This window comes from Rhododendron vialii, chromosome 10a (assembly GCF_030253575.1).
Source record: "Rhododendron vialii isolate Sample 1 chromosome 10a, ASM3025357v1".
In the NCBI taxonomy this organism is placed as follows: Eukaryota; Viridiplantae; Streptophyta; class Magnoliopsida; order Ericales; family Ericaceae; genus Rhododendron; species Rhododendron vialii.
Window position 1 is genome coordinate 33,991,704 of NC_080566.1, and position 14,135 is coordinate 34,005,838.

The window sequence follows — 14,135 nt, forward strand, 5'->3', positions numbered from 1 at the left end:
CTTGGTGCTCTGTCTCACTTATCCACTATGTGGAAAAAAAAATTTAGCTAAAGTGATAAAGCAAATGTTTAGGATGAAGTGCCATAAATATTTTCTCTTTATTTTAAAGCTTTCTTTTAAGACCCGTTCTGCTAAGACTACTTATTTTTCAAAAAAGTAATGCAGTTTGAGAGAATTATCTATCTCGTAAAGCAAAAAATAAGTAATTAAAAAATAAGAACCTTAGAGAAACAGGGCTTAATATCTTCAATGGCAGCTACTTAATTTCCGAGTACCTCATTTTGGCATGCTAAGGTCAGAAAATTGGTGTCTTTGGCATGAAAACTATTTTCTGGGCTAGAGGTCTTTTGCAGCTGGAATGGTCTAAAGTTTCGACGCGGTCAGGGTGTGGCAGAATCCATGGATATTTTGCAAGCAGGATGCCAAGCAAGAAGGGTTGAGAGAGAGAGAGAGCGCGCGCACAAAAAATATTGCATTACTCGCCCAATGGTATGTTCGTGGTCGATACAACAGCCTACCATTTACAATGAGAGCGCTCAATAAGATTTTGTGAGAGAGGGGAGTATGATGTTCATATACTCTCAGAATATTGAATAATTTTCCCTGTAAAATGGTGTCGGTTACAATGAGTGCTCTATCGCTATGTGATTGTCTTTAATGTTAATACCTCATCCGTCCCAATTTGTTTGTCATCTTTTAGACTTTTGCATTTCCCAAATTGTTTTGTCCATTTGAATTTTTGGCTGAATGAAATTTCTTTTTACTCTTGCATTTCTTAAATAAAGTAATTTTTCAAAAAAGTTGAAGGAAAAATACTGCAAATTTTAGCACTTGCAATCATTATTATTATGTTTCCTAAAAAGTTAAGTTCCAAAATTGAAAAAATAAATTGAAATGGAGGGAGTAACTCATAGTGACTTGATTTGGCCATATTATCATTTGGAATTTACTACTATTAGCGCATTGTGGACAATACACAATGCGCGTTGTCTACACAATGACACATATGCTTGATGTTCTCCCTTTTATAGTTCTTCCGTCCCATAATTTTAGTTCACTAAGAAATTACGTGTAACTTTTAAGTTTAAAAATACTTATCGAAATAAAATTTTGTCCGATATGAATTTTGTTTAATAAATCTCAATGAGATCTTTTGAAGAAAAAAAATACCAAAAAATACATTAATTTTAAATTAAAAATCGCACGTGGTTTCGTAGGACGCCAAAATTATGGGGATGAATACTCCCCCGTTCCATATTGAGAATCTCACTTTTTCTCTCTTAGCATTTTTCAAATAAAAAAATCAACTACTTCCATGCATAATTTTTCAAAGTTTTTTGCACCGTATTAAAGATCTCGATTATTACCTTAATTTGGTGAGAAAAAAATTTAAAAAATTATATACGAAAATAATTGATTTTTTTATTTTTCACGGTAAACTCTCGGAATGAAAAAGATAAGAGTATTAAAGGGACTGTGGGAGCTGCTGTCCCTTGAAGAGACAACAACATGTTGTCTCGGCCGAGGGGGCCCCACTCCGGTCTTACTACGATGATCGAAAACGTTCACTTCGTAGAGCTTGTCCAGATGAACAAATTTGCAAAAAATCAGTTTGATCGGATATCATTATAGCATCGCAACGGGAATAATCAAAATCGATAACAAAAATGTGTCACGTCAGCATTTGATTATCCATTTAGTTCATAATCAAACTTAATAAACTTGACCTCCACATTGGTTATTTTTGTATCCCTATAAAAAACTCTCCCACAATACGCAATGCACCTATGTCCAATTGCAAACGAGTTCTAATCACGCACCCGACCACACCAAATCGAGACAATTCTAATGTGAGGTGTTTTTTAATTTTTTAGTTTTGAATTTGGTTATTAGGTTTGGTTATTGAGTTTTGATTATTGGTAAAAATTGTTAAGTTTAGTTATGGAATAGGTGGAATTTGGTTATTTGCCAAAAAACTTGTAATTTTGCTTATTACAATGTGAGATATTTTTTTAACATTGTTGTTAAGTTTGCTTATCCATACCAATTTGCTTATTACAATGTGGATGCTCTTAAGTGTCTGATCGGAACACATATAACTGGCCAATAATAGATTCTAGTAGATTTGATACAGTGTTTTGGATCCATTCTTTTCAAGACAAAAAGGTTTCGATTAAGCATTTAATGATATCCGATCGAGCTGACTTTTTATATACTCGTTCAACTCGACGAGCTCTACGATGAACATTTCCGATCATTGAAGCGAGACTGGAGCACAGCCCTCTTGGCCGAGACAGCAGGCTGCTATCTCTTAAAGGGACAGCAGCTCCCCCAGCTCCGTATTAAAGTAGCATAGGAACAAGGGGTGATACCGGTCCGTTTCGACCGGTTTTGGTGTATTTTTCGATCGAAACCGATTATCCGGTTTGAGATTTTTAGAAACCGGAACCGGTTGAGATAAAACTGGTCCGGTTTCGACCGGTTCAACCGGTTTCGGTCCGGTTTATCCGGTTTTTATTCATGAGTCATATTTTTAGCTCAACACATCAAAAAAATTCACAATTCAACCCATAAAATATCAACCAAAAATCTATAATTCAACCTTTTTTTTTGCCCAACAAAAAAGGATCAATTTTGAGCCAGATACATTAAAAAAAAACCCATAAAAACATAATTAAGCCCATAAAAATAGTTTTTATATAATAAATATATTTATTAGACCAATATACACCACAAAATATCAACCAAAAACCCATAATTCAACTCCTCACCTATGTTTATATATATATATATATATATATATATATATATATATATATATATATATATATATAACCGGTCCAGTTTCAACCTGTTTTTAAAACACATAAAATCGGATTGAAATTATTTTTTCGATTTATAAAATTTTATAAACCGAAACCGGATCGAAATTATTCAACCGGTTTAAAAAATTCGATCCGGTCCGATTTTTTCGGTTTCGAGTAACAGCCCTAGTAGGAACGTACGTAGGCCCCGAACCGGTCAAAGTCGTCCATTATTCCAGCGAACTCCGACCAAGGAACATCAACCGTCACATTCTTCTCTTTCCCGCGTTAACCCCCTTTTACACTAGAACGGTCAAAAGCCGCCCTACAAAAATCACATCACCACGCGCCACCCCACTCGCCGCCCTCTCTCTCTCTCTCTCTCTCTCATGCTATCGATTCATTTCGTCGAGATCCGGATCATAGGGTAGACGATGGAGCAGCCCAACGGCGACCATAAACAGGGGGCGGACAGCGCGTCGGACCACGATGGGGATCCGAAACCGGATCCGGATGGGAATAAAGGCACTGGTAGAGGCAGCGAAAACGGAATCAGTAATAATAATGAGGATGAGCATGAGAGTAATAATAAAGGGACGTTGAAGTCGAAGAAATCCGTGACTTGGAGTGAGGAATTGGTTATGGAATCTCCTTCCCCTTCCTCCGCGACGGCGCCGTCTTATGGATCCGCCACCGCCGCAGGCGTCCGCAGCCACGGATCGAACCCTTACGTTTCCTCCTCCCCTGCGCCCTCCTCCTCCTACTCCGCCACGATCAAAGGTCATCTCTCTCTCTCTCTCTCTCTCTCTCTCTCTCTCTCTCTCTCTCTCTCTCTGAATTTTGGAACTTGTAAAGAGAAAGAAAAAGGAAGGGAAAATTAAAAAAAATTCGCCCCCATTGTTCGGTTTGAAGAGAAAGAGGAGAGAAAATAGAAGTATCTAGAATTGTTAATGGTACAATTCCCCTCTTATTTTCATCTCATTTTCCCCCCATTTTCGTTTCTCTCACTTTCCCCACGTTCCTCAAATTTAAGCTGAATAACGCCTTTTCCTATTTCTAGCTATTTTAAATATTTGAAATATTTTCTATCTGCATTTGATCTTATGTTTTGTTTGTTGGAGGGGTGTTGAATCGATAATTCAGAAAAGTTGTTGATCAACTGGGATTTATCTTATGTTAATATCGAATTTTCAAGGATTTTCCTAACATTCCAAGTCTTGAGAATAAATTTTGAAGTCTCATTCCAATCCTGAAGTCGAATTTTCATGTCTTGTTTTCAATTTTGAAATGGGATTTTTACAGTACTCATTTTTGGGGTGACACCTTGAAATCGAATTGTCAAGGAATTGAGATTTATTTTTATGTTTTTTTCTTGTTTATTTGGGGCTAGATTCGGTGAGTACGGTTCGAGATGTGTTGGGGAGATGGGGAAAGAAGGTAGGAGAAGCAACAAAGAAGGCTGAGGATCTTGCCGGAAATACATGGCAACACTGTAAGTCTTTTCCACTCTTTTACATTTAGTTCCTTCTGTTTTTGAAACCATTGTTCTAAAATGCGTTTGCTCCCATCAGATTAAATGAAAAAAAATTAGGCTTCAACTTCAAATTGTGTTGGAACTATGAAGCACCAACACTCCTAGAGAGAGTTGTATCTATGTAGGACACTCTGACACGCGACATGCGGAGATATTTTACCAGTTTTGCCAAGATTTAATACATTTAGTTGTTATAAGGGATGTTGAATGTGTTACTATCTTCTGTTCAAGGGTTTTTTCGGGAATGGTTTGGATCGGTACACCCATTGAAACAAGTTCAACAAAATGCAGCACAGATACGGACACGGCGGGAAACATGGATATGGGACACTACAATTCTCAAAATAAGAGAAATAAACATGGCAGGGGACACGGCAAAAAAACAAAAAAAAATTGGGTTATATGTGGCGTGTGTGAGTCCCATGCGGATTTTCTACTTTAACTTCTGTGGAGTCATTGAAGAGGAGAACATGCACTTATTTCAGGCACAGAAGAGTTGGTAGGGAGTCAAGGCATGATAAAGGATTTGTATTAGTTAATTCTAGAAGGCACTTTGGAGTTTGGATAATATGTAGGATGAATTCTATATGTTTATAGCTCTTTATTTCTAAGCTAATGGGAATCAGGGGCGTTAAATAAAATTTGGGTGAAAATGTTGCAGTATAATGACAAAGTGGAGTAATTGGTGCTTAACGTTGTCAATTGAACTGCTGTATTTACTCTTTGATGGGAAATCTCTATCCTCCTTGGTTGGCCTCGTTGACATTATGTACTATCGTTCCGTACGTTGTGGCTGTGTTCTTCTTTGCCTATGGGTCTTACACTAACCAGCTTTGGCTTGTTGAGGGGGAATCTCTGTTTCTCCCTTGTATACTCAATGACATGTAGAATATATGTTTTCGTAGTTGGAGGCTGTGTTTGCTTACTGTCTCCCGGACACAGATTGGCTTATTAAGTTGGTGTATTTTTTACTTGTGGTCTGCAAAAGAAAGTTAATTTTGCAGATTATAGATGTCCACACACAAGGTTATAGACTATTGAAATAGCTTTTAAGCCATTTGGGCTTCTCTCACAAAAGTGGTTTTACACTGGAGTGTTGTTTTTCCAAAAATGTATATGGAACCTGTACAATTTGGTATTTGGATCCACACCGAATTGAGGCAGTAAGAGCTAACAATCAACGTTTTGACACCTTGTGATCCCTCCACGGAGAATTGTGCTATGGAACTTAGCCGTTGGGAAGCTATGTGCTGTTGTATTTTGATGCAAATGGAATGAAAGAGAAGGTTCTCCTTAACATTCCTCGTTTACAAGGATAACGATATATAATTGAAGTTGCTTAATATGTCTGTTTCCTTCTTTTAAGTAATCAATCAATAGTTCTTCTCTGGCTGTTTATTTTCATTTGCCCTTGGAGTTTGACATGTACCTTGGAACTTGTAATTATTCTCCTATTTTATTATTTCTTTACATTCTGCTAGAAATTACATCTTGCAAGTTTCTGCCGATGCATATATCATTAAAATAGTCTTCTTCTTTTCTTTCTTTCTTTTTTTGGCTAAATTAAGTAAAAACGGCGCCTAGTTTTGCGGATGCTGCCATGGGAAGAATTGCACAAGGAACAAAAGTTATAGCCGAAGGTGGTTATGAGAAGATATTTAGACAAACGTTCGAGACAGTTCCCGAGGAACAACTCCTAAACTCCTATGCATGCTACCTTTCCACATCAGCTGGTCCAGTAATGGGAGTTTTATACGTATCTACAGCAAAGCTTGCATTTTCCAGTGACAATCCTTTGTCATATAAAGCTGGTGACAAGGACGAATGGAGCTATTATAAGGTATGTATGGATGAGCCCTTGTAGCATTCAAATTTACCTAGGTAAAGCTGAAAGTTGTATACTGCAAAGGGTGGTAGGAGAGATTACATGTATAACTGCAATCCAAAAAATGCATATTTAATTGTGATTGGTAGAAAATAGCTTGTTATATGCATCGCCAATAGTGCCTCTTGCCGTTAGGTTTGCTGTAAAGTGGGAGTACCAGTCATGTAGCAGTAGCATAGGTAGTAGGTATGCTAAAACCATGTGGTACCCGTACTGGTACTCGTACTTTGTATGGTACTCCTACGCATGTACCGTGTACTTGTTTTATGGTATGCGTACCATAGTTTTCCCCTTTAGTGTTTGCCATACCAAAGACGCAGTGTATTGTCATACCCTAGCCAAAATGGTATTTTATTTTGTATACAGATGAAGTTAGCTTGTTGAGTCTTTCTTCGATCCACATCGGTTTGCAATTTAATCACTAAGAAATTTAACTAATTCTTTTGCCAGTATAACTTTTGTAATTTTTAAGTATTCTGCCTTTCCGATATATCATGAGTGTGGAGCCTATATAGTAAAAAGTACCCATGTTCATGACTCATAGACTACCAGATACCTCAAGTATCTTATGCTGCCATGTACTTCATTAGATTGGATCCCTTTGTACACGTCCCTAGCATATTTTTTATCCTTGAGGTTTCGACTCAGGATTTGTGTAAGAGAATCCTACTTTGGAAGAAAACCTTGATTTACACACGCCATCCGGAGTTTGTCAGGATTTCAACAATTGTATGGTTATTGGGTTCACATAAGACTCTAAATCATGGTGGCTTCGCTATGATGGAGTTTTGGACCACCCATATGATTCGCCGCATTACATCTTCAAATAATTTATTGACCCTCTCATCTATTTGCAACTTTGTTCAAGTTTGACATGCATGTCTTACTTGACGAAATTCAAAGAAGTTACGTCTTGCTGGTTTTGGACTTTGAATATGGAAGTTTCTTGATGCTCTGTTTCTCCGTTAGCGGCAGGAAAAGCCTTTAGTATGGTTGATACAGAATGGAACTTATATTTAGTGTGGCTGGTTTTGGTGACATTGTCCTCTCAACAATCTCTAAGTGACTGTGTTATCTCTAAGTGTCTGTGTTACCTAGTACTCTCATCCTTTCACCACTTTTGAACAAGATGTGCTTGTAATACCTAGTCCGGGTCCACAACTATGTACTGAGTTTGGGATCTCTAGGTTTGGGTATGTCCTTAAAATCACAATACAGGCTTGAAAGAAAAATCTTCGGTTGCTACCAGGGGAGGACTTGGTGGATTTTTGGAACCTATGTCATGACCCAACTATTGTGCATACCGATGCTCCGGACTATCAATGAAGGAAGCATGGTAATGTGCACAGAAATTGAATTGGGTCTCTTGGCCTGCCCTCTCTGATGTCATTTTGGCTTTGATTTGGGGGCATGGTTCCGTAGCAAAACAGGTATGGGGGGCCACTCTTTCAATGGTTTTCTGAGAATAGCCACTTTGTGCATATTGCCAGAGGTTAGGTCTGTCTTGAATCTTCCCCCGCTCATACCCCCAATGATTGGGGACATGGGTTCTGTTGTTGTTGTTGATGTGATGACATGGCTATGTTCCTATACTTATTAGTTCCGTTTAAGAGATGTGTGAAATGTGTGTCCTAAATAGATGTAAAGTACGAAGCAACGGAGTTTGCACATTGTTGTAGGGGAATATAAGATGCAGGGTATAAGAAGCTTGAGAAAAAGATTAAATTCGAAGCCAATTTTAACTTTATTAACTCGACAGCTAGAAAGAATATATTCTGAGTATGTTGTAGCGTGATTTTACATATCCTTCGGTAGTTATTAAGTATCAAGGGCATTCGGTTTGACGTTTAGAATTGCTGGGAGTTTGTTGTACTGAATTCAACATTCTGTAGCAAGTGTCAAGTTATATTATCTAGTTTTCAGTTGATTAAATAAATTTTACTATTTTAGAACTAACATAAAATATGTAGTCCTAGTCTTGGAGCAGCGTAAGTTCAATGCCTGCAATCAGGTCGTTTAAGAGTCTACGTAAACATTCGGAAATTTTTATCTTTAGGGACTGTGATGTAGTTTAAATGCAATGCCTGTACGAGTTAGTTTTCTTCTTTACTTTATTGCAATCTTGAACCTTTACAGATCATGACATCATCTCTTTAATTTCTTGCAATCTTAAGCATTTAAAAATCATGGTGAGTTTTGTTTTACCTTTTTCCGTACTTTCGAAATCTACTTAACTAAACTGATGAGGTCAACACAACACAAAAACAGTAAATTGGTAGATGAAGGTATTTTGGTAATTGCAGAGATCATAATCAGGGACAGCATGGGTCATTCAAGGATTGGCCATTCAAGGGTCATCGTGATTCTAGTAGTTGCATGAATATCCATTTTGATACATTAACACACATGTTAATTCATTACATGTGGTAATTGTTAGATTCATTGTATTATTATGTTCAATGTACGCATTAGGTTTATTCACAAGTGTTATTCAATCTATCCATTAAATATTAGGTTCATTGAAACACATGAGGTTCAGTCTATCTAGACTTCTATAAAGCAGAATAGCATATTTAGTGCTTATAAACATGGATGTAATCTTTCATTTTATGAACAGAGTTGATTATTGAATTTCAGTATCGAGGTTGCGTCATTGTGATTGGTGCGGTCCTTGCAGAAATTCCTTAACCTTTACGAGGGTGAATCACTCTTTGCTTTCTTCATCTTTTCATTCTTTCCTTTCACTTTTCTTTGCTCACTTACTCCAGATTCTATTCTTTTTCCCCTACATAAAATCACCATGATTCATACTGTAGGCAACAATACTCAAATTGTCTTAAAACCGTCCTACATCAGTTTGGTATCAGAGCTTGATCCTGCATCCTTATGACGGTGACGAATAATGAACTAAATTCCAAGGTTGATGCCCTTTACAAAAACCTTCAGGCTACTTAGCACGTTTTGATACATTGAAAAGTGATGTTGCTACGTTAGTAAGTTAGGTAACAGAGATGAAAGCATAACTACAGAGATTGATGGGTGGTCTTCTAGGGGAAGCTTATGGACCTAATGATGTGATTGAAGAAACCAACAAACTGGATGCTAACCATGGTACAAGGGACATCGAGAAGACAAGTGTTGAAGGTAATGGTGAAAATGAAAGATGTAAGCAACAACATCGTGATCATAACTTGCATCTCAAGGAGGCAAAAGTTAATGCCGCAGACATTGAAGGCATGAACGAGCATAGTTATGAAGATTTACAAGTTGGGAAATCCAAAGCAGAGCAAGTAAAGGCTGAACTCCATTCTTTTCCGGAGATGAAAAATGTCCACATTGAGTTTGTTATTCCACATAAGTTGGATTGAGCCAATGGGGTGATAAGAAGTTTGGCATTTTGGGCCTTCTCCTTGTTGCTTCCAAAAGATCGGTTTGAATGGTTGAAACTCCGACGCTCCTCAATTTTCATACTTAGACATTACAAAACTCGAGGTCGAGTTTTTTCCAATGAAGGGAGAATGATTGGTATATGAGGGTGTTTTGGTAAAATTGCAAAGATCATAATCACGGGCAGCATTGGTCGTTCAAGGATCGTTCCATTTAAGGCACATCATGAATCGAGTAGTTGCATGAAGATACATTTGGATATCTTAAACACATCTAATTTGTTGCATGTCACGTAATTATATTCAATGTACACATTAGGTTCGTTCACAATTTTAATTCAATGTATCCTTTAATTATTAGCTTCAGTGAAACACGTTAGTTTCATTCTATCAAGACTTCTAGAAATTAGAATAACTATTTTAGGGCTTATAAATATCGATGTAATCTTTTATGAATAGAGCTGATTATGAAATTTGAGTATCGAGGTTGCAGTCATCGTGATTAGGGCTGTGGTCCTTACAGAATCACCTAACCCTTGCGAGGGTGAAGCACTCTTCTCTCCTCGTCTTCTCATTCTTTTGTATCTTCTTCTATGTGCAATCACGCCAAGTACTATTTAGGTTCCCCACCGAAAACCACCATGATTCCAATTGTAGGTGGCATTAAGTGTCCATAACCGTCCTACATCTTTCTGCCTACAGTATGAATTGTGGTTGTTTTGGGCACGGAAACAAGAATAGTATTTGGAATAAGGGAAAGAAACAAAGGCGAAAGGAAAGAATTAACTCACTGTCCAAGACTTCTCAATGAGTTTGAATCGTTGTGTTGCCAAGGTGGTCAATTACTGCTAATGAGAATAGTAACTCACTCTTCTTAGTAATAGAACCTAGCGACGTCATCATGTTATTGCTAATAGAGTAACCGGTGCTTTTTATTTTATTTTTTTTGATCCGGCAAAGTAACCTGTGCTGATTCCTAATCAGCACCAGATAAGAACGATCCCACTACTACTATGAATTTCAACGTGAAATTTTGAGATTTAACCCCGGAAATCTGTTTATGTGCGTAGATACATATGCTATGTGGGTAACATTTCTTTGCATATTATGTGTTTATTGTCTCTATTAGAATTAAATCGTAATCTCTTACTATCTTGCAACATGTACTGACACTTTGTACATTTGCTCTGATACTTATAGGTAATAATCCCATTACATCAGCTCAAAGCCATTAACCCTTCAACAAGCAGAGCAAAACCTGCTGAAAAATACATCCAGGTTATATCTGTTGATAACCACGAATTTTGGTTCATGAGTTTCCTCAACTATGACAGTGCAGTGAAGTGTCTAAGGGATGCTCTGGATGCCCGCAACTTATTCGTGTGATATTGGGCAAAGCTCATATTTATAGGGTCGATGTTATATTGCTCTCAAAGCATCTGGTGTAAAGATTGAACAACATTCTTCTGGTTTGGTATAGAGATGAAACTAGTTGACAGTGCAGTTTATTGCTGGGGACGTTTTTTGATGACAGACATTTGGTTTTCGAAATTTTGTTTGCTTCCAGTCCACATTGTTGTGATTTTGAAAACTACCAACTCATTTGGCTTCTTAGCTTGTATTCATATTTCTTTGGGTACTGGTTTTTTTTTCGCATTGCTTTTAATAATGCAGATGTTACATATTATTCAGTCAAAATTGAGTTTCTGAACGATTGTAATTGCTGCTATATAGCGTTTCAGTAATTAACTGGTCGGGTGCTTTTGCAGCAGCTAAGTACAAGATGCTTGGAAATGTGGCCTATTCTTAAGATCCATGCATCATTTTGTTCCAGAAGTGCATCACTTGGTGTCAATTTCGCACTGCATTTCGTAATACAGCTATACCGTAGTCTGGAAGGGTTTCTTCCTACTTGGTGATATTGTCAGTTGAAGCAAAGCTCCTCCTCAATCCGTCAGCAACCCGCTCTGTTTTTGCAACATAATTCACAGCTTAGTCTGCAGGTTCTTCTTGATTACTCACCTACTTATTTCGGTAGACAGTTTCAGAATTCAATCCGTTTGTATCTGCTCTTCGCATTGTTGGTATTGTATACTGTATGCCATTGCTCATAGCAGAATGATGTCTTTCCCCCGGGTAATATGGACCGAGAACATCGGGCTCAGCGCATATTTGGGCCAGCCTGCACCTCAAATCTATTAACGATGCCTTCCACAGCTGTTTATTTAGTCCATGTGAAAGGAAGCCTTCCTCTTTTGAGGAAGATTATGGGCCGAACCCTCTAAGCTCAGTACATCTTTGGGCCAGACCGTTCGAGTAACTGGGCTCACCTAACTCTCCGCCAGGCCCAAAACTTGGTCCATGATTAGGATTTTCGGCCTACCTCTTTTAGGATAGTGGATTTTTGGCCCGTTCTACTGAGGAAAATAGTATTTATTTCCTAGTATCGTGAGAGAACGATCTGTCTCGTAAAACGGAAAATAAGTACTTAAAAAATAAGAACCTTAAACTTTTCACAATGGTCAGAAACCTCATGGATTCTACAACCTTGGGCGAATTAATTTTCGCACTTTCTTTTTATCTATCTACACTTTTTTTCTTTATTTATCTGAAATTCGAAAACTAACTTTTAATCTAATCGTTTTAGACTACTTTTGCATACACGACACGATAAACTTGTGATTCAACATGAAAACAGCAAAAAAAAAAAAAAAACGGAGTGCAAACGGGTAAAGGAAAAGTGCGAAAATCATAACCCTAGCTACTTTGGCATGGCATGGTAGAGAACATGCCATTGAGTCAATTGTTCAGGTATCCCCGTGACTCTATCTGGTCCTCCCTCAAAATCCTTTGACAGACTAGTTCCTATCAATTGGACTGCAAAAATGGTGTAAGTTTTAGTCCCCACAGCATTTTTTGGAGGACTTTTTTACCTAGTATGTCTCTGTTGCCAAAGGTCCCCCAATCAGAGGATGCATGTGTGACATTATATAAGACACAAGCAAGTTACTGTATGGGGGTAAAATAACGTCATTGGTCCCCACAGTTTTTAGTGCAATTTTGCTTTAGTTAACAGCTAGGCGAATCCTCTAAGTGGCCCCAAGGTTTGGAACGTTTGGCATCCATGGGATTTGAACATGTGACCTCATGAAAAGACAAGTACTTATTGTTTTTCCCATTCCCGCCCCTTGGGGTTTTCATATCCATGGCTATTTCAAACAAAAAATGAGGTACATCTGAAACAAAAAGAACCACATGGAATTCAAAAATATAGGGACCATTGGTGCAAGTAATTATTTTCTCTTCTGGGGATGACGTTACGAAAAGTCTAAAATACCTGGAAAAAATGGTCACGCAACGGGTTGTTTTTTGGTTCGAAAATCTAAAAGAAAATGACAGATATATAGACCACATTCAAATAGAAAAAGGATAAGATTCAAATCGATTGAATTGAAATTATAGGACATAAATAAAATTTTGCGAGGACTATATATGTTGGGAAATGGTGTTTATATACATATGCATAAACTCTATGTGGTTGGCTATGGTCTGGTCTTTTAACACATGGGATGGGAGGCTAGGGCAGAGTTGGACTCTTGACCCATCTTGTTGGGATTGGGATATGCTGCCAAGCAAGGTGTGCTTAGCAGCGGTGCCGAGCGGCCGTTCATCTCGGCACGGACGGTTCGGATAAAATCCGAGCGCATAAAAATCTATCCGTTTTGTTGCTCGAATTAAGATCTGAGTCATCGTTTACCGAGAGGAACGGCCACTCGCCTGCTTAGCTATCTTGTTGACTGTGCTTTTTCATTAAGGGCCAATGGAGAAAGATTGTAACAGCATGAGACCTTTGTAATTCTGCCTCAATTGATGGGCACTTGAAGAGATAAAATTACATAGCTGCATCATTTGCATTAACAGAGCTTCAAGAAATGAAAGCTCAATGGCGACTCAAATAGGCGGGCCAGAGTGGAGCATAGTGACATAGCTGATAGCTGCAAAACGAAGGCTCAGCTCGTTTAATAATTGAGCCAAACTCGAGCTCGAGTTTTATGCTCGCGTAGTAAACGAGTCAATCTCAACACTCTAAAGATCGGCTCGGCTCGGCTCATTTCACAATAGTATGTTCACTACAGCTCGTATTGCAAAGGCAAATCGTTAGTAATGCTTGCGACATATTGCCTTAAGGGTAGGAATGGCAATGCAGTGGTTCGGTTGAGTTATTGATAAAACCATAACCAAATTAAAGGCTTGTTTAGCACTCTAATTGTGCTTGAGTTTCAAATACTAATCGAGTAGCTCAAGGACAAATATTTGGGCTCGATTTGAGTTCGAACACCTAAAACCTCGGCTTGGCTTCCTTAGTTAGTATGCACCTTTACAAATTCTTTAACTCATACTAGCATCATGCCTGTTTGATACATGGAGATAGAAAAAAAAATATTGAAAACCTTTCCATGTTGTGATGTGCATTAATAGGTCAACATGTGTCCTTATGAAAATTGTTCAAGAAAAAATGTGTCCTT

The 14,135-nt window shown here is 37.9% G+C and overlaps 1 protein-coding gene and 1 non-coding gene across 4 annotated transcripts; both read left to right on the forward strand.

Moving 5' to 3' along the window:
- Positions 1-3,011: 3,011 nt before the first annotated feature.
- Positions 3,012-11,722, forward strand: LOC131302388 (GLABRA2 expression modulator-like). Of its 3 annotated transcripts, none has more exons than XM_058328976.1 (4): positions 3,012-3,584; positions 4,195-4,296; positions 5,907-6,178; positions 11,379-11,722. In XM_058328976.1, exons 1-4 carry the CDS (start codon positions 3,239-3,241, stop codon positions 11,526-11,528), a joined length of 870 nt encoding a protein of 289 aa, XP_058184959.1. In that variant the 5' UTR covers positions 3,012-3,238; the 3' UTR covers positions 11,529-11,722. The 3 variants fall into 3 exon arrangements, with proteins under 3 accessions (XP_058184959.1, XP_058184960.1, XP_058184958.1); XM_058328977.1 differs by lacking the exon at positions 11,379-11,722 and adding an exon at positions 9,040-10,753 and having other exon boundaries at positions 3,014-3,584; XM_058328975.1 differs by lacking the exon at positions 11,379-11,722 and adding an exon at positions 10,810-11,307 and having other exon boundaries at positions 3,018-3,584.
- Positions 7,544-7,652, forward strand: LOC131305807 (small nucleolar RNA snoR100). The gene has a single exon (XR_009193365.1). It is a non-coding gene; the product is annotated as a small nucleolar RNA snoR100 (small nucleolar RNA).
- Positions 11,723-14,135: the final 2,413 nt, after the last annotated feature.

Coding starts and splice junctions, on each gene's coding strand:
- LOC131302388 (XM_058328975.1), top strand. CDS start 3,239: ATGGAGCAGCCCAACGGCGACCATAAACAGGGGGCGGACAGCGCGTCG. Junction 3,585..4,194: donor CTACTCCGCCACGATCAAAG/GTCATCTCTCTC, acceptor ATTTGGGGCTAG/ATTCGGTGAGTACGGTTCGA. Junction 4,297..5,906: donor CGGAAATACATGGCAACACT/GTAAGTCTTTTC, acceptor GGCTAAATTAAG/TAAAAACGGCGCCTAGTTTT.